Source organism: Trematomus bernacchii, unplaced genomic scaffold, assembly GCF_902827165.1.
Source record: "Trematomus bernacchii unplaced genomic scaffold, fTreBer1.1, whole genome shotgun sequence".
In the NCBI taxonomy this organism is placed as follows: Eukaryota; Metazoa; Chordata; class Actinopteri; order Perciformes; family Nototheniidae; genus Trematomus; species Trematomus bernacchii.
Window position 1 is genome coordinate 7,215,804 of NW_022987656.1, and position 24,957 is coordinate 7,240,760.

At 39.3% G+C, this 24,957-nt stretch overlaps 1 protein-coding gene across 2 annotated transcripts in view; it reads right to left on the reverse strand.

Annotated features, from left to right (window-relative positions):
* Positions 1 to 24,683, reverse strand: part of atp10d (ATPase phospholipid transporting 10D) — a 43,463-nt gene extending 18,780 nt beyond the window's left edge. Inside the window, exons 1-7 of one of the 2 annotated variants that reach the window (XM_034135308.1) lie at positions 24,498 to 24,683; positions 17,650 to 18,050; positions 15,890 to 16,084; positions 7,076 to 7,280; positions 6,212 to 6,297; positions 5,534 to 5,640; positions 2,806 to 2,937 (exon numbers count right to left, since the gene is read on the reverse strand). In XM_034135308.1, coding sequence (XP_033991199.1) covers positions 2,806 to 2,937; positions 5,534 to 5,640; positions 6,212 to 6,297; positions 7,076 to 7,280; positions 15,890 to 16,084; positions 17,650 to 17,936 — 1,012 coding nt within the window. In that variant the 5' untranslated portion in view covers positions 17,937 to 18,050; positions 24,498 to 24,683. Of the gene's footprint in view, positions 1 to 2,805; positions 2,938 to 5,533; positions 5,641 to 6,211; positions 6,298 to 7,075; positions 7,281 to 11,477; positions 12,443 to 15,889; positions 16,085 to 17,649; positions 18,051 to 24,497 lie in introns of those variants that run through there. The other variant, XM_034135309.1, reaches the window with a different exon arrangement.
* Between the last annotated feature and the right edge of the window lie 274 nt (positions 24,684 to 24,957).

Here is a 24,957-nt window from a genome sequence, read left to right on the forward strand (position 1 = left end):
TTAGCATAGGTTCACTTTTCTTAAGTTATAGTCAGCATGATATGTTCATTTTTCTTTAGTTATAGTTAGCATAAAATGTCAACTTTTCTCTAGTTATAATGAGTATAAACCTTTTGTCAAGTAATAGTTAGCAAAGCATGTTCACATTTCTCTCGTTACAGCTAGCATTATGTGTTCACTGCATGGATGTATAATAAGAACTGGATACAGCGTGGGAGGCGGGGCCTCATTCATTCCTATGAGAGTTGCTCATTCGCGCATGATGATAAAATGGCCCAACTTTTGAGAGAGCGAAACGTCACAGATTACCCCGGCATGCCTGAGAAGTACCCGTATGTGCGCTCATAGCGCATGCGCAACTTTAACCATGCCCCCCAAAATGCTCGTTCACATCAAGCACGTCAATTTGCGTACACGTAACAGCACCGCACGTTCATGACAGCATGGTAATGTTTGTTATGATAGATTTGATATTAACGAGGCGGCAGTTAGCAGCTAGCGGTTAGCTAGTAATTATGCTAATTTACACATCAATCGTTATGTACTTTTATATTACGCTGTAACAGGATCTAGTGATATCCAAGCAACAGAGCTTCATTTAGCATGAAAGAATTATTGCACTGTATATATATATATATATATATATATATATATATATATACACACAGTGCAATAAGCTTCTTAGTGCAATAAGAAGCTACAGGGACGTTAATCTACGTCGGTAATATTAACTTTATTTAATACAACATTTACGGTACAAGATTTAATCATACAGCCCATGTAGTATAATATGTTATAAATGATGAATTACAGCAAACATGTGCAATATATCCATTATTACAGCTCCGTGGGCTGGCAGTAAGGCGATATGGGTCCGTTCTTATTGTGCATCCATGGGTAAAGATAAACGCATGTAGTGCTGAACACGTAACATGAACGTGCCGGGCGGCGCGGTCCCGTGGGTTAGATGCGCGTTCATAATGCAGAGGGAAATAACTCTCAGAATAACGTTATTAGCACATTTTACAACTTGAGGAACGAATGTTTTTAATAAGGGCTATACAAGTGTTCATACTGGGTAGTTTATTTAGTTTAAAAAAAATTATCCAACGATTTACAGACCACTCTTTCCCCATGTAAGTCAATGGGAAAAAGTGTTTCCGGGCCTGGCAACCAAAAGGAAGTGTAGTACCGCCGTTTGGCCAGCACGAATATTTTCATCAGAGTCCGGCGCACTTCCTGGGGGCTTGGTTCACTGTCCTCTAGCCATATTTGGCATCATTTGCTGACTTTTCTTAAGTTATGATATTTAGTAAGCATAGGTATATGTTTATTTATTTATAATCAGCAAAATATGTTAGTTTTTTTTCTAATCAGTCAGCATAATATGCTCTGAGACACAGCAGTGACAGCCTCTGCCCAGCCCACACTGAAGTTGTTCCGCTCCTTCAACCAACAGGAAGCCGGTAATCCTCATTATCATAGAGACAGATAAGATCTACCCTCTGACTCATACCATATTTGGTCCTATCATTATCTGAAGGAGAAATGTTTACAACATGATTTACACATATTCCAACCCAGTCTCACGGCATTTCGTGTTATAGTCACGAAATTAATCTATTGATTCGTGTTCACCAACACGATTTCGCCATTTTTTTCGTGTCACACAGAACGATTTTAAAAGCAATGTAATAATAACAAATTAGAAGGAAAAACAGATTTAAAAAAATACAGATTTCAGTATTCTGACACAGAACGATTTTAGAAGCAATGTATTTCTATTGGTAGTATGTTTCGTGCCTGCACCAAATAATAACAAATTAGAAGGAAAAAAAGATGACATAAAATACAGATTTCAGTATTGATGAATACCCCATTTCTTTTCCTCACTGACGGCAAAAAAACTCCGACATTATACAATTTAAAATAAAAGGGATAGGGTTAGGCTTAGGGTAAGATATTGAGTAAGAACATGTTTTTATGAACCACACAGCTTCCGGTCTTCCAAGACCCGACCGGACAAAAAGACGTGGTGCAGGCACGAAACATACTACCAATAGAAATACATTGCATTTAAAATCGTTCTGTGTGACACGAAAAAAATGCGAAAATCGTGTTGGTGAACACGAATCAATAGATTAAATTAATTTCGTGACTATAACACGAAATGCCGTGAGACTGGGTTGCATATTCAGTAGTAAGAAGGGGTCGTCTCTAAAACAGCTAATCTTCAGACAAGGCCAAATGCCGCTGTCTCTACAAGAACATGAACTGAGGCGAGGACACAAGTGGATAATTGATAGAAGTAGACATGTTAAATAATGATCTCTCAATAATGAGTCTAATATGTTAACTTTTCTCAAGTTATAGTTAGCATACTAACGCAGCTGAATGACACAAATGTGGTTTTAGTAACTGATGTAACATGATGTGAGCTAGCACCTAGCAACAGAAAAACAGCTAACAAGAATCTAAATTACTTAAACAATGGCACAATTCAATAAGAAATGTGAACAAGCAGACCAACATGCTTTCCACAGCACCATGTATGTTGCTTAACATTGCTTAAAAAAAGTGTTTGTATGTATAAAACATTACATTTCTTTAGGGTCTGTGTGTTTATTTTATGAAACCTTGCAAGGTATAAGTGGTAACAGTTTTATAAGAGCAAGAGGCAGTCATTTAGAGTGATCTTTCAGCAGCCAAACAGTCCTCCTGTGGCTTATTGTTTCATTTAACACTACAGTGCTGCTGCTGTCTGTCCACAGCTGTGAAGAGGAGTGAGAGCGGGGGAACACACACCTATAGCAGCAGTGAGACACATGATGAAGAGCAGCAGCACACACCACAGCACCACGGTGTTCAGGTGCCTCTCCAGCTGGCTGCGCTTGTACCGCGGCCCGCTGTTGTTCATCATGGCTTTAGTCTCATGACCTGGGTCACACAGAGAGAGGAGAACACACACATGCTCAGTTACAGTACACACACCATTACACAGACAGAGGGCACAAAGAGTGGCAACGTAACATCTTCTTTACAGCTCCACCACACACTCAACTGAAATGTTGTTTTTATAAATGATTTCTCATGCGTAAACCCTGCTTCTGATTCCAAACTGACTTTTTGTGTGTATGCTTTGTGACTTAAAGCATTTAGGCAAGGCACGTTTATTTATCTCACTCACTTCGACCACAGTTCAAAGTGCTTTACAACAAACCAAAGCATTTAAGACAAAAGGAACACATTGTAAAATGGCATTTAAAACAGTCATTAAACAGCCAAGAGAGATAATAGATACAGCGCTGTTTAATATATGACTATTTTTTTAATTAAAAGGCACATTTTTCTCATGGAATAGAAAACGAAGGTATGGTTTATTCATCAATGAACATTTTTTTTAAAACTCAAAGAGGTGGGCAGGTTTATTTTCATATCCTAAAAGACAGTGGTCATTTATTAAACACTCATGGAACAATTATTATAACTTTACTCTGGTAACGTATGTGTTGGTTGATTACACGATCTTAAAGTAAAGCCTGCATTATACCTTATTTTTATTTTTTTATACTTTTTATTTGCTGCAAGTCTGTTTCTTGGCATAAAGTTGAAAGAATAAGACTACACTTTTCATACACTGCCTTATTTCCTCCATCCATGGGATGTATATAGTATATCATTATTGCTGAAATAATCCTTTATGGTTTTTGCACCTAGTGTAAGTCGCTTTGGACAAAGGCGTCAGCTAAATGATATGTAAAAAGAAAAATTCTAAAATATGTATATTTTTACATTCCAAAGACTAGGCTATACTTAAGCAAAACATACATGAAATGAAACACACAAATGTAATTAGAGTCAGCTGGGCTGTGATAATAAGTCTATTCATTTCCTCATCAGGCAGCCTGTGATTTATTGCTAGCCGTCCTCCTTCCTGCATTTGGCAGTTTCAACTGTTCCCCTATTAGAGTAATAATATATTATTTTATGATTCTGGATTTGAGAGATCCAAAGTCCCCCCCTTTCTTAGTTACTGTTGCTGGGTTAGACAAGATTGACAAAATGGTCAAAATGACCCTAGTTTTAATTAGATGGTCATTTTGAAAGATATTTCAGGAACCAACATTTCTGTTATTTTCCAAAATCTCTTCCCCACAGAAATAGAGGAAGCAAACCTGGCTGCCGTTGGTCCTCTTGTATGATTGGCTGTACAAAGGTTTTACAGCTGCAGCACTACCAATAGCAGATAGTATATGTACACATACGATTTGGCTTTGAGTCTTAACTGACTAATTATGTAGTATTTATATAGTATTTTATTTTATTTGATTGTAAAATATTTTATTTTAAATTCTGTTCCTATATCTTATTCTTTTTACATTTATACAGACTCCTGCATTTACTTGGTCACTTACAACATTCTCTGCGACATTTAGCTCATCTGCACTACTTTCACATTGATCTGCAACATAATCTTCACTATTCTATTCAACTCTGTTTCTTCTTGCACTATTTTTATTTTATATTATTTTATTGTTTTAAGTCTTATATAACTATGTTGCTATGTTGGAAGAGCTCGGGAGTTTTTCATTGCCATTTCTACACTGTAGCTACTTTGCATATGACAATAAAGCCTTTGAATCTTGAATAAATAAGATAACACATATTTCAGGAAAAACTGGCTCTGCGCACTCAGTAGTGTAACTGTAGGGAGACAGGAGATGCAGGCAGACTCAATGTCTATGTCCTTTAATGTTACATATCAAATAAGAGATTCCTGAATTTCAGCTCAGAAAATGACATGACTGAATTTGTTCTTTAGACAGAATGAGTTTGGTCAAGCTCAAATTCCTGCAGATGGTACGATGCTGGTAGTGGGGGCGGGCGCCTGCACCAACTCACCTGACTGGTTCTACTCTCCATTCAGAGGAGACACAAAGAAGCTCGGGTTCACAGACTACAGTAAACCTGACACTAACAGTCAGGGAACAGGAGGGCTAAGGCTACATTTATTCTTTCAAAACACGGTTTGATTGATGTTGCCTCGGCTGTCGCTGCTATAAGAGCTTTAAAAAAACTGATGAAGAAACACTTAATGAGGTCCTAAAATACCCAGGTTAATGTTTGGTCAAGTTTATGTTTGGTTGATAGTTTTATCGTGAATCAGAATAATCCCATGAAGGATCAGTCAGGTCAATTATACAATTATGTATTGGTATCTGGTGATGTTATCAAAATCAAAAAAAATAAAAAATAATGCTGTACTGCACTTAATGAATTTATATTATCTCCTCTGAATTCACGAAGAAAAGTCAATGTCATTATGAATGTAATTGGATCTCATGTCAACAGAAACAGCTGGTTACCTTTCCTGCTTGTGGTGAACAGACTGCCCAAACATTTTAGTAATGTAAGTAAACAGAAAAGAAGACCTGCAGGATATCAGATGTATCTTTCAACACGTGATGTATTCCTCACAAAGCAGACCCCAATGTGAGCAGTGTGTTGACCCTCAGTGTGTGTTTGCTCTCACCAGCGTACACCACGATGCCCACCACGGTCTCAGTATTGCGGACGGTGCAGCTCCTCAGCAGCAGGTTGTTGTTGTGGAGGCCCACTCGGAGCCCACTGGGGTGCTCCCTGCAGACCAACACAATACACTTTATTTCAGAATCAGACGTAGGTTTACACATGCGAGGAATTGACTTTGGTAACATTTAGAGAGTGGAGGTGTGTTTTAGAGAGTGTGATGGTTTTAGAAGGCTCATTTGGCCTTATTTTGTTCATTTCAAATATAGCAATATCATAAATATATGAATAAATAGTTATATGACTTTGGGATAGTTTGACTTTGTTTTGAAAGGATGTTACACTTTAAAGGGGCATAACAATATGATGAGGAAAATCTGTTGGAATCTGTTTTTCTTTTTGTTACAATGGGATGATAATAATAATAATGTCAAAAAATACTAAAATATGAGATATATCTATTAATCCAGACTTATAAATGGCAATATTCCAGACATACATGTTCCATACATTTCTGAGATGTTCAAACAAACTCGTTTTGATTAAGATGAAAATACTGTAAGACTGTAGTCACAAAGCAATGACACATGTTGGCCTCAATTCATATATAAAGATGAGGTCATAATGATCCAATGTATCAGTGTCACGGCAGTGTTCTACAGGCAGATGAAGGGGAACTTACATGTAACCTCTGAACCTGCTGAGGTCATTGTTGGGGTTCTCACACTCAATACGACTGTGGAAGCTCTCGAGGGGGGACTCTACTCCCTGGAAAACACACAGTCACACACACCCTCTGGTTAATACTTGACAATGAACTCATAGTCAAGAATAAACATTAAGGAGTCATTTTGTTTAGGTTTGCCATTTAAATCATTCATCCAAACACATCCCATCATAAACGATCTAGCTTCCTGAACTAAACTAACTGCAGATTTGCTAGGCCTAATTATCCTAATGAGTGGGGAATAAAAGAACACTGCAAATTGGAAAAACTTACTTTAAAATGTTTCACCTCCACCAAAAACTAAGAAATAATGAATGCTGCTTCAAAAAAATCTTTATCACAAAAAAGGTCAAGTTTATACATCCATTCTACATCTAATGTAAGAGTTCTTGTTTCACCTTATGCTCTGTATAGGGGTAATGTTTAACGTTTTTTTTTAATATTACATGTCATTTGAGTTTTTATCCTAAAAGCCACAGTTGCTTTCATGTTACCTGTCTATTACATTTGGCTTACATTTGTTGTAAAACAGGATCCTCCTACCTCTAACCATGAATGTATGCCATTGGGATGGTTACAAAAACATAGCTCTTTGTAATTAAATTACATTGGGGAGAATGATTGCATTTAAAGAAACATACTGTAAATGTGATAAAGTCTACATTTTAGTCTACGTTTTGTAAAGTAAAAATAATTCGAAACTTTTGTCAGTCCTTGGGAAGCAGAATTCACAAATGTATGAGCGCATACAACATTATTGAAACATAAGGTACGTTTTCATGTTTTCACATGGTATTTATCTACTTGATGTATTATTACCTGCAACGGGAGGTCAGAAACCACCTGTCTCTGTTTCAGGTTGGTCTCTCCGTCCAGGTTGGCGGTCTCAATGTAACAAACCCCACGCTGGTCAGAGGAATACAGCAGCAGCATGTCCGCCGGAATGATTTCATTAGAGGACAGACAGACAAAGTCTCCGACTCGCACATCCTGCCAGCGCTGCTCAATGTAGGCCTGCTGCTTACTGTGGGACAATATGAGAAGAGAAAGAAGAAACAGCTCAGGAAAATGATGAAATACTGAGAAAAAGAACAGAGACCACAACATGTTTAATGTACATGAGGTTACAGACAGGACACATTAATACAATGCCAATAATGCAGAGTCATGCAGAGTAGTCCATTTTTGTGAGGCTTTACAAGCAATCACACTTTATTGGACAGAGATTAGAAAGATTCCAGGCAGTGGAGGACATGCATTTAATCAATAGCTCTACATTTTGAGGTCCGTCGTGTATGACTTGTTATGATGCAAACAACATGGGCCTAAGATGACGCCTTGGGGTACACCACAGGATACAGAAAAGGAAAAAGAACAGGTCGATTATAACTTAAACTGATCCATAGAGAATAGTGCAGAAATAAGTCCTAACACGGGAAATGAGTTAGCATTTTAGCACTTCCGGACTCTTCGTATCAAGGTTTTTTTAAATTAGTTTTTGGTTCAATTTCTGAAATAATGTCTGCGGTTAATATAGGCTAACGAGATATTCATGTTTTGTGCAATGACATAACATATGTCAGTGAACAAGTGTCTTACTTGTCTTTTTGTGACTTAAAATAGCGGTTGCTAACAAGGCTAAATGAGACTTCTAAACGTCATCACATCCTTTAGCTTAGCGGTGGTGACTTGAAGTCATGTGACCATCATGTAATTCATTACATTAGCTTTTTATTTCTGACGATTGCTTTTATGCTTCAACCATTATAAAGTGGTGCTAATATGTTAAAGTGCACCTATCATGCTATTTTAAGGCATATATTATGGGTCTCAGATATATACAAATATATAAAAACATGTCTATGATGTGTTTTGCTCAAAATACAGATCATGCATTTTAGACATCCCTCATATCCCTCTATTCCAGCCCTGTTTAGAGAAACGCGGACTTTGGGTCCTTAGCTTTAAAAAACAGGGGGGGTAGAGCTAATGCCTGATCAGAATTCTTACTCTCACTGTTAAAATAAACCTACCATTACAATTATAGACTGTTAATTTCTTAAGTGGGTGAACTTAACAAAATCGGCAAGGGATCAAATACTTATTTCCTCCACTGTATATGTCAACTGAAGCTTATAAACTCTAGGGGTGAAAGCTCCTGCTGGTATTTACCAAAAGGGAGGAGTCTGCTATTTGTTCACACATACAATCAGTGGTTAAATATGACTCTCACAGTGTAAGCTGTTCGGGCAGGTCTTTGCAATGTTATGTCATTGAGAATTATTTACAGACATTACATAAGTTAAACATATAATAAAATAAAAAAACAGTACATATAAACATATCAACAGTAGAAAACATATATATCAAAAGTGTATCTCAAGAATACACAATATGAAATAAATTAGAATTTGTTATAATTGACAAAAAAAGACTACAAAAACAGGAAAATGCATCGTATAAGAGTGTCGGGGGGGGGGGGGGGGGGGGGGATTTTCAACCTCAGTTTGCCCTTTCTTGACTTTTTACCGTCTATTTGTATTTAGTTTTAAATAGTCGATTTCAGCTCCACTTGTGTTTTATGTAAAGTGGATGGATATTTGCCATGTCAGTTTATTTTCTCTTCTTTAAAAAATGTTTTCATTTTATTTAGTGGGAATGCTGTTAACAGCATTCCAACTATCTGTTCTTCTACGCACGAAATTCTTTATTCTTATTATTCCGCCCGTTATTTTGCCGGTCTTCTCCTCCCGCATTGAACATCGCAGAAACTCCGTTCAAACATCAAAACGTTCAGCTCGGTCGGGAATCGATGGCTATTACTTTTATCATTCATACCTTTCATAATTCCAGAGACACATCCCATAATTCATCACATTTTTAACCATTGAAGTCAATGGAGAACATCTTCAGACTTCAACAAATCTTCATGCGACTTCAACTGCTAACTTTTCATTCATACTTTCACTCAGAAACCTCATTCCAACTTTAAAATGTTACACATCTTTCTGACATTATTCGTGTAACACAACTTTTAAATCTGATTCTTACTTTTAGAGATATTAAATATTGTTCAGACCTTGGTACAGAGGCCTTCTTCAGATTTTAACATTAACTAGAGTGCGTGATGTCACAGCTAGAGTGTAGGAAATCTTGAAATTTGCCTTCATATTTACTGAGACATAATTTTTCATGACAAGCGTAGGAAAACATCTCGTAGCTTGAAAAATGACAAATAATTAAGCAAAAAATAATTAAACAAAATGCCTCTTGAGGGCATGAAGTGACAAAAACTTTCAACATGTCTCCATTAAAACCCATTGTAATTTCAGGCTGATATTTCCTCACAGCAGCAACCTTTAGTCAATCTGCCAAAAAGGCCACATTATTGACCCGAAAGTACACAAAAAGCACACTTCAGATACTCAAGGTCCTGGAGATGCTTCACGCTTTGAAATTTCACCAATATCTGTTACGGTTCTTCAACAAAACGTTCACATGTAAGAGATTTATATCTCATTCAGAACAATGGAAACCTTTGATCTCTGGACACCTCGTTAGCTCAAATATAAACACCTGTGTCATCAAACACGATGATGTCATAACTCCAACTGACATGCTCAGAGCAGCAGACTTCAGATAATGGTTAATGGTCCTGCCCTCAACAGCTCTACGCCAAATCTGAGATCTCACCATATGCCGTTTCCATGGAAACGCATCCCTCGCCATAAAAGACGATGTCGCTATAACTCCTATGAAAATATTCAAAAAGTGCTCAAACTTCACATGCGTGCTAACAGTCCAGCCGTGAAGACATCTACGGGACAGTTTTGAGATTTCTTCAAATGCCGTTGCCATGGCAACACAATGCTCACCATGAAACACGGTTTTCTCATAACTTCAGTGAAAATGCTCCAAACGGCCAAAAACTTCACAGGTTTGGTAACGATGCAGCCATCCACACATCTAAGCGTATTATGGGGTGTCATCAAATGCCGTTGGCATGGCGACAGATCATTCGCCATCAAGTTAGTTCAAAAGTTTGCAGTTCAAATATTCTGCTGCTTTTCCAAGCCTTTTTACTTTCTTTTCTTCTCTCATCACACATTCAAGCCCCCAGTGTTCATGTATCATTTCAATCTAAATTCTTCACTTTCTTCTTACACATTACATTTCAGCATAGCAATTCAGCGTCAGATTTTCAGCATAAAGCATTCCCACTAGCAATTTCTTCAGGAATTGCATTCTCTAGTTTAGACTGTTATTGCCCTTAATACACACTTTACTGACATAGTTAATGATTTGTGATTGTCTGATTTCTATGAATACAATGGAACCTACAGCATTGAAAACATTAAATAAGAAATGTTTACCTGGAATTATGGCAGAACATTCTTTGTGTTCATTTTCTACGGCACATTACATCACTGTGTTACAGAGAGGACTCTTTAATGCCCTCCTGTCAATATTGCCTTTATTTCCTGAGGGAGGGGTTTGTAAGGCGGCGGTATGTATTCAGCTGCCAGCTGTAATCTACCTTCATTTGTCAAAAGTTAATTGACCACATTTGACTGTTGACTTTTTGTATTGTCAAAGAGCACATTTATTGGAAGTCTTGACCAGAATTTTTCTACCACTTTGACAACTAATGGTAAACCAACATAAAAAGACAGTAAAAGTAATTTTTGCCAAAACTTTACATTTTGTGCTAATTTTGTTAACATAGAGGACTTGTAACTTGCACACAGTGGTGGAAAGTAACCAAGTACATTTACTCAAGTACTGTCAATTTTGAGATACTTGTACTTTACTTTTATGCTACTTTATGCTGGTACTCCACTCAAATTTGAAAGCAAATACTGTACTTTTTACTCCGCTACACTTATTTGAAAAGATCAGTTACTTAGCATGGTCATATTATTCATCTAACAGTCAAATCGACTGATGAATTATGAAGTATATTATGGACTAAGATAACTGGTTAGCTCCACCTTTATAAACTGCAAAATTAAAAGGAAGTAAACATTAAGGAATCACTAATTATAATCGTGTAATACAAGATACTGAATAAAATAAATGGCCATACTGCATAATGAGTACTTTATGTACATTATCAGGATAACACTAAGTAAAACATCTTTGTACTTCTGCCACCACTGCTTGCATTTAGAGGTTCTGTTTTGCCAAATCAAGACTTTTCAGAAATAAACATTGAACCTACCTGCTGTAGACATGGCACGGCAGCCTGTTGATGGAATGATCCGATTTATACCTGTGGTAGTCCTCCCAGATGTCTTTGACCGCGGTCACTGCCAGCACCAGTATGATGGGAATCACAGCGATCTCGGGCTGGAAGGCCTCCACCACAGGAACAAAGTTGAGAGCAGCGAGGAAGATGAAGTAGACATTGGCAGCACGATGGAGCTGCTCAAACAGGTTCTTCGGCAGAAAGGAGAGGAGGGAATACTTTGAGGTACGGATCTTGTTGCCTTTGTACGACTTCAAGAGTAGACTCAGTTCCTCATCTGCGTTGAAGGAAGGTACCACTGTCCTCTGCTTCTGCAAGCGCTCCTTGGAAGAAGGAAGACGTTCCAAGCTATACATGAGGTCACTGCTCCATTGGACTCAGTTCTGCTTAATCCTTCACTAGCCTGTCCTGCCTGCAACCGTTGTCACTTTCCTTTCACATTCATGCCGTCCCTTCTTTCAACAGACCTGTCATATTTGGAATAAATCCTCCTGACACCTTAAGTAAAGATCTGTCTGTTCGGAATGGGAGGGATGAATGAATACCTCGATGGCAGATTACTTCGCTCCTCCTCAAAGGGCTGTAAACAAACTCAAGGTCCAAGCTTTACAACGGCCTCAAAAGACGGATTGTGCAATCAAATATAGGAGCAAGAGGGAGCAGCAGAAGAAATTGTGCGGTCTCTTATTTCCAGACGATCCTTCAAGATTGAGTTGACAGATTAATATGTCCAGTGAAATTGAATAGAATGGTTGGATATGTCTTCCTGATAGTATATTATATACATTCTAACATACTGTAAAGACCGCTCTTTGAACTGATACAAAAAAGGCACAAGGAAGATGTTGCTGTGTTGGATAATGGATAATAATGGATAATAATGGATAATAATGCTGCCTGGATTACTGGCAGCATTATTTCCAGTCCGGGAAGTAGGCACATATGTAAAAGAGGGAGTGGTCAGGGTGTTTGTAAAGGAAAAGACTGTAGCAACAGACACTGGAGCAGGGCCGGCCCTAGACATTTTGGTGCCCTAGGCGAGATTATGCCCCCCCCCCCCCCCCTCCCCTCCCCTCCAAGCAATACACAATAGAATATATAAAGAATAAATGAAAAATCTATACAAAAGACCAATACACTACAAAAACTGAAACATATTGACATGTTGGTTATATACATAAAGAAGGTTTCAAATGTATTCAGTATTGTATGAACATGTTTTAATTGGGGGGTGGACGTCACATCCTCTAGGGGGGTCCGGGGGTATGCCCCCCTGGAAAGATCGGTCGATCGCGGGGAGATTCCCAGTCAATCACGAGATGTGTCTAAAAATAGAACAACAATATTCTGTTTTATCGTTAATGTCCTATAACATAATCTTCCTGTGCCAGAATAATGCACTTGAACGCATCAAAGCTTTGTGATTGGCGTGACCCCATGTGTCGGGGCGTGGCTGGTGGGCAGTGGGCACTAGTTAGCTGACGTTGTCCGTGTCAACGTGTCAACAGGAGTGACAGTCCGCACACACACACGACCGCAATTATGGCAGAAGCAAAAGAGCCCCAAATATATAATTTTCACTCCGAGTGGAAGGATGATTATTTTTGTATCTATTCCAATTCAAAGTCCATCTGTCTCTCATCTGCAATGCGAGCGTGGCTTTATCGAAGAAGGGTAATTTAGGAGCGGCATTTCAAAACAGTGCACAAACGCTACGAGACGGAATTCCCTCCTAATTCTGTCCTACGCTCCCAAAAGGTGAGGGACCTGAAAGGACAGCTAAATGCACAGCAGTCCATTTTCACCAGGCCCAACAACAAGAGCAAGGCTGCTACCAGAGCATCTTATCGTGTCAGTCACGTTCTTGCAAAACACATGAAGTCTGTCAAAGACCGCGAAGATGTGAAAGAAGCATTCCTGGAGGCTGCCGACGCGCTTTTTGGAGACAGTAAAAATAGCAGTAGCATTTCAACAGGTTTTTGATATAATAAAAACTCAAGTTAGATACCGTTATTAATCAGCTGTAAGTTTTAATTTGTTTGAACTTATTCATTATAATTATTGTACAAAATGGTATAAGAATGCAAACTTTAAGATCTGTTCTGTTTAAATTGATTATAGTCTATTATCAATTCAGGTTAAGAAACTAGTGTTGCTTGCATCCTATTTTAAAGGCATTTCTTTTTATACTCTACTAAAATGCAAAAAAAAGAAAAGGGTTTGATTCTATTAATTTTCTCTTTTTTATTGCACTCTGGCAGCAGATTCCTGTGTAGCTTCAGATCTGAGTTGTCTTATTAGTAAAACTAATTTATACTTTTGTAGCAACACTATTTTTATATAATGGCAAAGAAAGGGTTCAGTCTTTTCTTTTTTTCCTGTGTCATATGTGGCAGCACTGTTCAATGTTTCTTGAAAACATGACCCACTGTAGTTTGTGACGTGTGAATAAACTCCCAACTCTGTATCAACAACACTGTTGTGTAACTTCAGTTAAATACTTGTATGTGTGTAGATTAGAAAGAGGTAAAATAAAGGATCTGCAGTATTTTATGAAGTATTAATCGTACAAAGTCAGTTTTATACAAGTAGAAGTGTGTATTTACCTGGTAGTAGGCTGTCAGTAATGGCTACGCCTCTCTATTTGGACTGGTAGATCTCGGCAGACTGGCAACTTTAAAAGTAGCTCTCGGTTCAAAAAAGGTTGGGCACCCCTGATGGGGGTACAACTCTAAAACACCCGTATGAAAATGATCGGTTTACATTTTAATAATCAAATAAGTATGTGAACATAACCAATAACCTACCATAGCCAATAACAAATACATGTAACATATTTTATTTGTGTTGTTCATTCATATCTTATTTTACCAGTTAACATTTATTTATTCATGCATATTTTTAATATCTCCAGTTTTAAACGATATGTTTGGTTTACTGTCCTATAGTAGCCTATACATTGGAATGATTTGAAACCTGTTGTTATTTATCCTAATAACTATAAAGGTGTGCCTTGGAAATATTTGTTTACATAAATGGTGACCAAACCGTTTGAGACCCACTGAGATAACTGAGACTAAGAGAAGTGAACTATCTAAACCCTCAGAGTCCTTTACCTCACTGAGCTGTAGTTATCAGCCTCAATCCAACAACAATCCGCGGTACCGATGCGCGCCCTCTCTCTCTCTCTCTCTCTCTTGCTCGCTCGGAGGCTCGCTCGCACTGTGAGCTGCGGGCGCCAGATAAGTCAACATCCCCCACTTTCATCACTTACAGCGCCGGCAACATTTTGCATTTGCCCTGTACGATGGTACAGGGCAAATGCAAAATGTTGCCGGCCCGGGGTGCAAAGGGTGTTTACTTTATTCAATTATTAATGTACATTTATTACATCAAGGGCAGAAAATTAGGCAGGATAACAATTAAAAAAAAATTAATTTTAATTTTTTTTTCTTTTTTCTCCCAGTGCAGCGCCCCTCCAGATCTGGCACCCTAGGCGAATGCCTAGTTCGCCAGTGCCAGGGGCCAGCCCTGCACTGGAGTGTGCATGTCCCACTCGTGGGTTAGAATACTAGAACACTCTCTGTGTGTCTTTTAACTGTAGCCACCATAACAACCAATTTGGCTCTTTTTGGTAAAAAACATTTGTAACGAAACAATGTCCTCCTCATAAAGATCAGAAGATGTTCATATGGGTTGTAACGAAAGACCCAATTGTTGTTTGGTTTAAATAACTATTAAAATCACATAATATCAACAAGAATAGCTTCTATTTTAACTAAACTATCCAGGAGTGGTCAATAAACGAAGATATATCTGAGGTCATGAAATGGTTAAAGTGGCCAATATTCCAACCCAATAAAGCAATCCTTCTGTTGGTGCCCTGGTCCTGTAACAAATGTCCTTTAAAATACTATATGTGTTTATTGAGCTAAAAAAAGAATTATAAAGCAGGCTAATAAATGGATGATGCCGGGCCACCTTCATACCCTGTGAAGGGACTACTGTCGGTATAGAGTTTGTCTTTGTTGCTGTTGCATGCTGGGAAAGTAGGAATGTTGCTCTGGATTTTGTTTAAACAATATTTCATTAGCAGTTGGTAATATGGCAACTGAACATTTTCTGAATCAACTGTTTGGAGCAGAGCCAATAAGACAAGCCCATCATTATCCAGTTAAGCTGTGGTTCACTCAGCAATTTTACTTATCATGCAGCTGTGAACTCCTTGAAGTTCTGATGCTAAGCTAGTCACTCTGCATACTATGTACTTTATATAAGTTGGCTAATATGATGAAGTTCAATATTCTTTCATACCAGTTTATGGTATCACAGCCTCACAGACATGTTCAAAAGTCAGAACATTTTAGCTAAAGAGGCTGACTTACCCACAAAACACTCGCACCACATTGTTGTTGACCTTCTTGTCAAACAGGTAGCGTCTGAAGTCTTCCAGGGCGTCCTTGATGCCGATTACAGTGAGAACTACCAGCAGAGGAATCATGGTGATTTCCTTCTGAAAGGCTTCAACCACTGGCACCCAGTTCAGTAACACCAGGAACAGGAAATAGAGGTTGGCAGCCCTACAAAGGAAGACCAAAGCAGCTAATTAGTATTTAGTGGAAATGCAACCATTTGCTCCTAGACTTTCCATTGGTTTTCCACAATATATTTCCTATTTGTCTGTCAGTTTTTGTGGTTTGGACTGAAATATCTCAACTCAAATTTGTAATTGATGGACCTAAGATGTGGCATTCAAAAAACTGTGGATAAATAGGCTTATCTAGCCCTTTTTACCCCAATTCCAAGGTCCACACATGATACTAAGCTAAACAAACAAGCAATACATTCTGGAACAGAAAACACCTAAGAAAGTTTATGGAATCTTCCAGCAGGAAACAAGGAAGCATTTCTGCTCCACACGCAAAATGTGGTCCCCGGAATTGGAGCTGAAAGTCACTTTAAGATACATGTTCATTTAAAAGGTTAGCATTACCTTCTGAGAAAAGTAACTCATTTGAGTATTTCTGTGACACCAAAGATGAAAACCCCTTTGCATTTCATTGAGCATGTTTGTAAAGTTGCCTACTGGAAGCCTAGCAATCCAACATAATATTAGTTTTTATTGCCTAGACTCGTCTATTATCCCTGTATCAGAGGCTGTAAGAAGTGGATGTAGTGACTGTGTCGTCACCTATTGGGTTGGGGACATTTTTGAAGCCTCACGTTTGGTGTTTTAGCCGTTGGCATTGAGGTTTCCTGCCGTTGCCTTCTTGTATTTTTGTAAGCAGCAGTAACACAAGAGGGTTGAGCTAATTACAACCGAGTGAAAAGTACATGACAACCACATATTTTCAATTAACATTTAGGAGAAATAAATGGACATAGTTTCATAGTTATGATACTAACCATGACATTTGTTTATTTTTTCAACGGACACCAATATGTGTGAAACATAATATTGCATTAAAACTAATTCATCTTGGAAATGACTGCCTCTATATTTATGTTGACTGCCATAAATGGTCTTTGCTGTTTTCAGGGCATTATTACCATTAACATAATTCTACTCATTGATATAGTGGAGCTGTGGGTATGCCAATTCTTTGCAACTGTCAGATGAAAATCTAGACTATATACATTCTATATACACAGCCTACAAATATTTTATGTTTATCAGACTACATTCTTTGAATAGCTCAAAAACACTATATATAGTCTATAAACACTCTATATAAAGCATTTATACAATCTACATACATCCTATATACACTCTGCATAGAGCCTATATACAGTACATTCTGTACTTTACATAGCCTATATACACTCTATATATAGCCATAGTCTCCTCTGTGGGACAAATAAAGGTATTCTGATTCTGATTTTTTTACAAATAAGGCACCTCAGAATACAATAACAATTCAAATATTTCACTTCCATGATTAAAATGTTGTATATGATTGTGTGTAAAACGAGAGTGAGAGATCAGGGCGCAGTGTGTGGGCGTTCAAAGGGACCAATACAATTATACTGTTAGGTGCTCTCGTATAAGGTGCACGTGCCACGTGCTCTTTATGTGTGTGTTTAAGCAAATGAAACGACATTCTGTTCACCAAATGTAGGCAGTACACACGAGTGAAGCTCTGACCTGTGGAACTGCTGGAACAGGTTCATGGGGATGAAGGTCAGCAGGGTGTACTTGGAGGAGCGGATGGCGTTGCCCATGTAGCCCCTGGAGGTCGCTTCATACTCCTGGGGGTGGGGCCCATGACGGGCAAACACTGTTCTCCGTTTCCGACTGACTGCCTGCGGAGAACCATGGGCCTCCTGGGAGGTCTTCTCTGGTGGTCCAGCAGGGGCAGAGGTCCAGCCCCTCCCTGAATGTCTCCCCAGCAGCTGCCTCCAGCGGTGCTGCACCCAGTGGAGCCCCTCCATCTACGCAGCAGAGGGCTCAGGCTGAGCTGTGAGTGGCACGTGGCACGTCCCCCGCCCCCTCTGTGGGCTTCTGCTCCTCCGTGCTCCACACTGAACTTCCACTATGTCCTCATCCTGTGGAGAGAAAAGCACAACATACTTTCAGGTTGTTCCCATAGAGTGCAGTGATGATGTATTTTTGTAGGCCGACCAGGAAGTGCGCATCACAAGGGCTCCCTTTATGAAAAGCAAAGGGACTTTTCCCTTTGATTTTAGAATATTGCTGAATGTTAGCTCTTTGGTGAACACACATTTATGATATTTACACGTATTGTTCAGCACCAACAACAAAACCAACAATATGTTGGTGAATAGAATTGTGTGTATGCTTATGGTAATAAAGGGACCCAAAGTGTGGATAAAATAAATAGAATATATGCGCATTGTTTAATGTTTTTTTGCAAAAAATCATTTTATCTCTCAACAAATATAGCAAAAGTGGCATGATTTTGTTCTCAGGAGGAGACTTTGAGAGAGTATTACCCAAAAAGTACACAGTAAAAGTACTTCATTTTATTGTTGGTGTCAGTTTTATTAAGAACTTATGGTACAAATTATTTGTATCGCAAATAAAGCAGAAAAACCCTGGTGACCGGACATCTCCTTCATAAAACGAATAATAAGGCGTAATAATCGGGCAGTTCGATGTGTGTAGAGGTGTGTGTGTGTGTGTGTGTGTGTGTGTGTGTGTGTGTGTGTGTGTGTGTGTATGTGTGTGTGTGTGTGTTGTTAAAACAAAGCAGCCTGCAGTCGCTCTTTAGCTGTTCTAATGAAGGTAAACACAGTGAAGGCACAGCTCCACTCCCTACTTGGCGAACTGGTAAACGTATCTCTTGATATCAGTATATCGTGATGAGTAAAACCGTGTCACTTGGCCCGGGTGGTTTCCACAGAACGGACAAAACATGTTTAACTACCATAAACACACTCGTACCGTCCATAGGTACCGGCGAAAACGGCAAAACAAACTTAAGTTTGTGTCAATCACTTGCACGTCACTTCTGGTATGATGGACATTCCCTTTCCCGTTTGATTCTCTAGTTTGTTAAAGTGTTTCGGCAAATGTGAAAGTGTTTCGGGAAATGTTAAAGTGTTTCGGGACTTGTAAATTTGTCTCAGTTCTTGTAAAAGTGATTTGCTAATGTCATTTTGTTTTATAAAATGTAAATTTGTTTTATAAAATGTACTAGTGGACTAGGGATGCTAAGATTCACCGATTCGCATCGGTGCACCGGAATAAACGTTCAAAATGCGAGTGCACCGGTTGAAAGAGTGCACATCGGCTACAGTTTGGGTTGAACTCGCGATGCATCGACTGTAGCGTCTTTGCATCGGTAAAAAAACGATTCATTCATTATCCTGTGCTTTATAAATAAACCTTGATTTGATTTGATTTGATCCTCTCATCCTGTCAGCACTCAGCAGGGACGATCTTTGATCTTTGCTTCGCCACTACGGAGGCCGAGAGTCTCAGTTATCAACAAACATGGAAGTCGAGGAGAAAGAGAAACACAGCGCACCGAAAAATACCTACAAATCAAACGTTTTGGCTACACTTCGGATTTTTCAAGAAAGACGGACAACTTGAAAAATTGCTCGCAAATTGTAAACGATGCCATGCCGCTTTAAAGTACACAAGTAGGCTAGTACGACGTGGTGTCTGCGTCTGAAAAGAAAAACCTGAAAGTAAGACATATGAGTTCAATTACTCAGTGAGGTGTTCTGTCAGTGAGAGTGGTGTTTAGTTTACAGCAGACTGTGACTGCCAATAATAGTTTAAATGTCTTCCTTACAATTGTAAGCAGTTATGAAATACCTGTTTGTGAAAGGTTATTTTTATTCTTTATTGTTCATATACCACACCACTGCTTTCTACTCACTGGTGAGTTAGCCTATGAATAGGCGCATTCACACCGCAGTACTTTTCCCACAAAGGTTCATCAGAACTTAGTTCATGAGAACTCTTTAGTTCTCGTGAACTAAGTACAGATCGCGTTCACACCGGAATAAGTTCCTGGGGAAGGATTAGGCAAATGAAGCCGCTGACGTCACTTCTTCTTCTTCTGCTTCTGCTTTGGGTTTACTGGCAGGCCGCAAACAACTTCACGGCGTATACTGCCACCCGAAGTCCCCGGCCGGAAGTCCCCGGAGTTGGGGACTGGCTTCAGTAGAAGCTGCTGGGACTCCCGCTCCCGCTCCCATGTTTTCTTTTGTGTTGCCATAAGTTAGTCTCTCTGCGTTTGTGCACTGGGCTAATGCTAATGCTAATAATGCTAATGCGAGGATAATAAAATGGTGGCTTCACAAAACTTTTTGGAAGTTTTACGGGGCGTGGTTTGCAATCCGCCCAGCCAATCAGACATAGGAACCTTTTTCTCCCACGAAAGTACCTGCTCTCTAGCAGGGACGGAAAAGGGGGTAAAAAAGATTCTGATTAACTAATTTGAGTTCCGGCTCTTTTTGGTGTGAACGCGACATTTCGGAACTATATCGGAACTAAAGTGGGAAAAGTACTGCGGTGTGAACGCGGCCAATGAGTGTTAAGCACATCAGGATGGCAGTTGTAAGGGCATTGCACTATGGAAGTTGTTATTTGCACATTGTTAATCCTGGGCAATGCATCCTTAAATTGTTTAACTGTTAGGTGTTATACAATTGAACTGTACTCTGGAATACACTTGTGAAAAGGCATGTTTGTGAAAGGTCCAAGTGTTTTGTTTTTTTAAGGTAAAAAAGAAACAGCATAATGGGATGTGCAGTACTAGTAGAGAGAACCAAATATGTAAAGCACTTTTTTGTTAATTTATGATTTGCTGCTTATAAGGAATAAAACAAAAATCCTCTGTCGTACCATATTGAATTGTATCATTATTTTGTTGAATTTTGTTGAATCGCGTCATATCGCCCCGAATCGCATAATGTTGAATCAAATCGTATCGAACTGTATCGCAACAGGGGTGAATCGTATCATATTGCATCGCCTGGTGCTTCAAATGTATCGTTAATGTATCGTATCGTTGGCAACGTATCGAGATGCGCATCGCATCGGCCTCAGTGATGGAGATGCACATCCCTACTGTGGACACAAGTGAACATGGTGGAGCCATCACATGGTTTTATCTGTTGGAAAGCCCACTCTGGAGTCCATGATGTGAGACATGCTGCTTTTATAGTAGACCTCATCACCAGTGGTGTTCAGTATGGTACATTTACTCAAGTACTGTACTTAAGTACAATTTTGAGGTACTTGCACATTTCCATTTGATGTTACTTTGTACTTCTACCCCACTACAATTCAGAGGTAAATGGTGTACTTTTACTAAACAACATGTATATAGTAACTGTAGTTACTTTGTAGATATAGATTAATGATAACAATATGATCAACTTGTCATTAAAACTAGCTCCACCTTTACCAGCTTTGATAAACACATCAATAATTATAGTCAAAACATATCATACAATCCATTTACCATTATATATTATTAGAAAATGGGTTCATCTGCATAATGAGTACATTTACTTTTGGTACTTAAAGGTGGGGTAGGTAATTTTGGAGAAACCAGCTCGAGTGCGCTAGAATTTGAAAATACACAACCGGAAAAAATCTGCCCCTTCCTTCAGACTTCCTTACAGAGCCCCTCCTCCAACACACACGAACGTGCACATGACCAATGAGGGCACGAGATACATTTGTGCACAGATGGAAGGCTGACAGGCAGGTAGGCCATCCAGTTATATTAGCCGGGCCGGCTCAGATGATTGGTCGTGCTTTTTACAGTACTACGGCTTCCACCGTTGACATTTTTTTATGTATTTATTGTCAAAGCATTTCATATATTCATTGCTATCGGGATGTTAAGAGCATTCCATGGAATATAACAAAAAGTGTTTCTGAAATAAATTGCATAGGCTACACCAGGGGTTCCCAACCTTTATTGTGCCAAGGACCGGTAGATACATTAAAAAAAAATCGCGGACCGGTTGTCAATTTTAACTGATTTTAATATTTACTCACCACCAGCAGGTAGCAACAGAGGCTAATTGTATGTAACAGCCTGAACAAATACTAGAACAATATGCATCCAAAACATATTAACAAAGTTTAAAAAAGAACCGGTGTTGTTTTTTGGTTTTTCGGAAAACCAAAAAACCGACGTTATTCAGTTTTTAAACCAAAACGGGAAAACAGATAAATCAACGTTTTGGTTTTGTTTGTATGATTTACGGATAATCAAGTGAATGCTGGGAAAACGAGGAGAAGGCGCATTATGAAGGAGCGGTCCGGTCGCCAGGGTGTGTGTGTGTGTGTGTGTGTGTGTGTGTGTGTGTGTGTGTGTGTGTGTGTGTGTGTGTGTGTGTGTGTGTGTGTGTGTGTGACACTGGCATTTGTTTTCAGAAGATATTATGATAGTGTCATTCGTTCCGGTGCACTCCCGACAGCATTTAGCACTACATCGAGATTAAGATTAAACTAATTTATTTTGGGAACAGCCGCATATATGCCGGTGTCGGACAGACACAAACACACCGAACACACAGAGCTGAGCTGAGCAGAGCACATACACACATCATGCGCCTTGGTGACTGACTGGACATCTCCTTCATAAAACTAATAAAAGGGGGAGTAATCGGGCAGTTCGATGTGTGTAGAGATGTGTGTAGAGGTGTGTGTGGTTAACACGTAGCAGCCTGCAGTCACTCTTAAACTGTTCTGATTAAATTAAACACAGCGAAGGCGGTGCGTAAAAAGGCACAGCTCTTTACCGAGTATACGTCCCGCTGCCTCCTGATGCTGCAGCCATTTCATTAAGTGAAGGAGGGTTTCCTTCTATAAAACAGCTGCGGGCAGCATATACCGTGAGAGTCCCGGACATTAATTCATAGATCAAGGCAGACTGGTTTACTCTCCTGTTTTGCCAATCCGGTGCTTAAACAAATAGCTCTACACCCCTGGCCGACATGTCCTTAAAATGAAGTCCGAGTTTGAAATATATCTCAAATAATGTATGCACCACCATTTCCCCACATAAACATAACAGGCTGCAATCAAACGGTTGTCTCCTGTGCGCTCCTCTTCCTACTTGGCGCACCGGTAACATGCTCGTGCGCACAAGAGGCGGACCTTATGGCTGCGCCGCCGAATCCCTCGGAACATCATAAAAGCCATTTTCAACGGTTTTCTGGTGAAAGATTAACTAGCTACTGGATGAAATAATAGGACTGGTGGCATAGGTGCGAAAAATATTATGATAAAATATTTTGATAAAATATTTTTATATATTTATAATTCTGAAAATATTACGATAAACTCACAGCTATTTCGCGGCCCGGTACCGGTCCGCGGACCGGGGGTTGGGAACCCCTGGGCTACACCACCTTTAAAGGTGGGGTAGGTAATTTTGGAGAAACCAGCTCGAGTGCGCTAGAATTTGAAAGTACACAACCGGAAAAAATCTGCCTCTTCCTTCAGACTAGGCTTGTTTGAGATGAGCGAGACCGACGCAGACCTGCGCAATTGCGATTGCCGTCTTGCTAGTGCGTTGCATGACGGCTATTCTCGTCTACTTTCGAGGCGAGCCGCAGCTCATCTCAAACAAGCCTACTTCCTTACAGAGCCCGTCCTCCAACACAGTACACACGGACGCGCACATGACCAATGAGGGCACGAGATAAGTTTGTGCACAGATGGAAGGCTGACAGGCAGGTAGGCCATCCAGTTATTTTAGCCGGGTCGGCTAATATGATTGGTCGTGCTTTTTACAGTACTACGGCTTCCACAGATGAACATTTGTTATGTATTTATTGTCAAAGCATTTAATATGCATTGCTATCGGGATGTTAAGAGCATTCCATGGAATATAACAAAAAGTGTTTCTGAAATAAATTACATACCCCACCTTTAAGTATATGTTGACGTCAATAATTGTGTACTTTGACTTGAGTAACATTTATAATACAGGACTTCTACTTGTAACAGAGTAAATGTACACTTTCTACTCTTATTTAAGTAAGATCTGAGTACTTCTTCCACTTTTTCTGATCACCATTAAACCCTTGCTTTATGTTTATAAGATAGGCTACAGCACAACAAATATCCTTCTTCTAAGATTTAACAACAAGCAATAACAGCACAAAACTGGTTGCATGCTTTGATGCAATCTACTGAAAGTCCACTAAAGTCATACTGTAGGACTCAACTTTATCCGTAAACGAACCACACCTGTTTACCCAAAAGCCCCCCTGAGGGTTTATAACTGTAGTCTTTACAGACCTCAACCCATTTATTGCTATGTCAATACCATTGACATCAAACATATGATCGAGGTGCAGCAGCTGATGATTGGCTCTCAGCGGCACACACAGTTTATGGTCCTGACGTAACAATACTGACAGTACAGTATAACTACAGTAGCTACACAGTTCTCCATTACTGTGATGGATGAACAGAGCAACACGAGTATTCCAGGAAAACAGCGGATTTATCCACAGCAGAAACAGAGAAGGACCACCCTTACTTACCCAGCATTTTAACACCACACGCTGTCTATCTTCAAGTGAAGTTACATCCCATCCATTCAATGTTTGTTCTGACTGACCCCGCGAGACGACCACAAACAGCCCCCTGCTGCTGCTGATCAAAGCAGGATGTGAAAAACTCACCGGCTTTAAAAGCTCCCCTTTCCCGTGTAGGGGCGTCCGACAGAACTCTATTGACAAATTGTAACATTTCAAAATGGCTTCAATATCAGTGTGTAATTTAATGGATGCTCTTCAGATATGTAATTATTGAGACTTTTTAGTACAATCGGCACTAAAGTCATTAATCGTTTTTATATAGTAAAGTCACATTGTTGACCTGTTTTCAACACTCTCACTGCTTTTTGCCCACTTTTCAACGATCATGTCCCACTAAAATGGCTAATGTATATATGGAGTTCGTCTTGCGAGCCAACATCAATCTTTGTTTTCTTCTTAATAA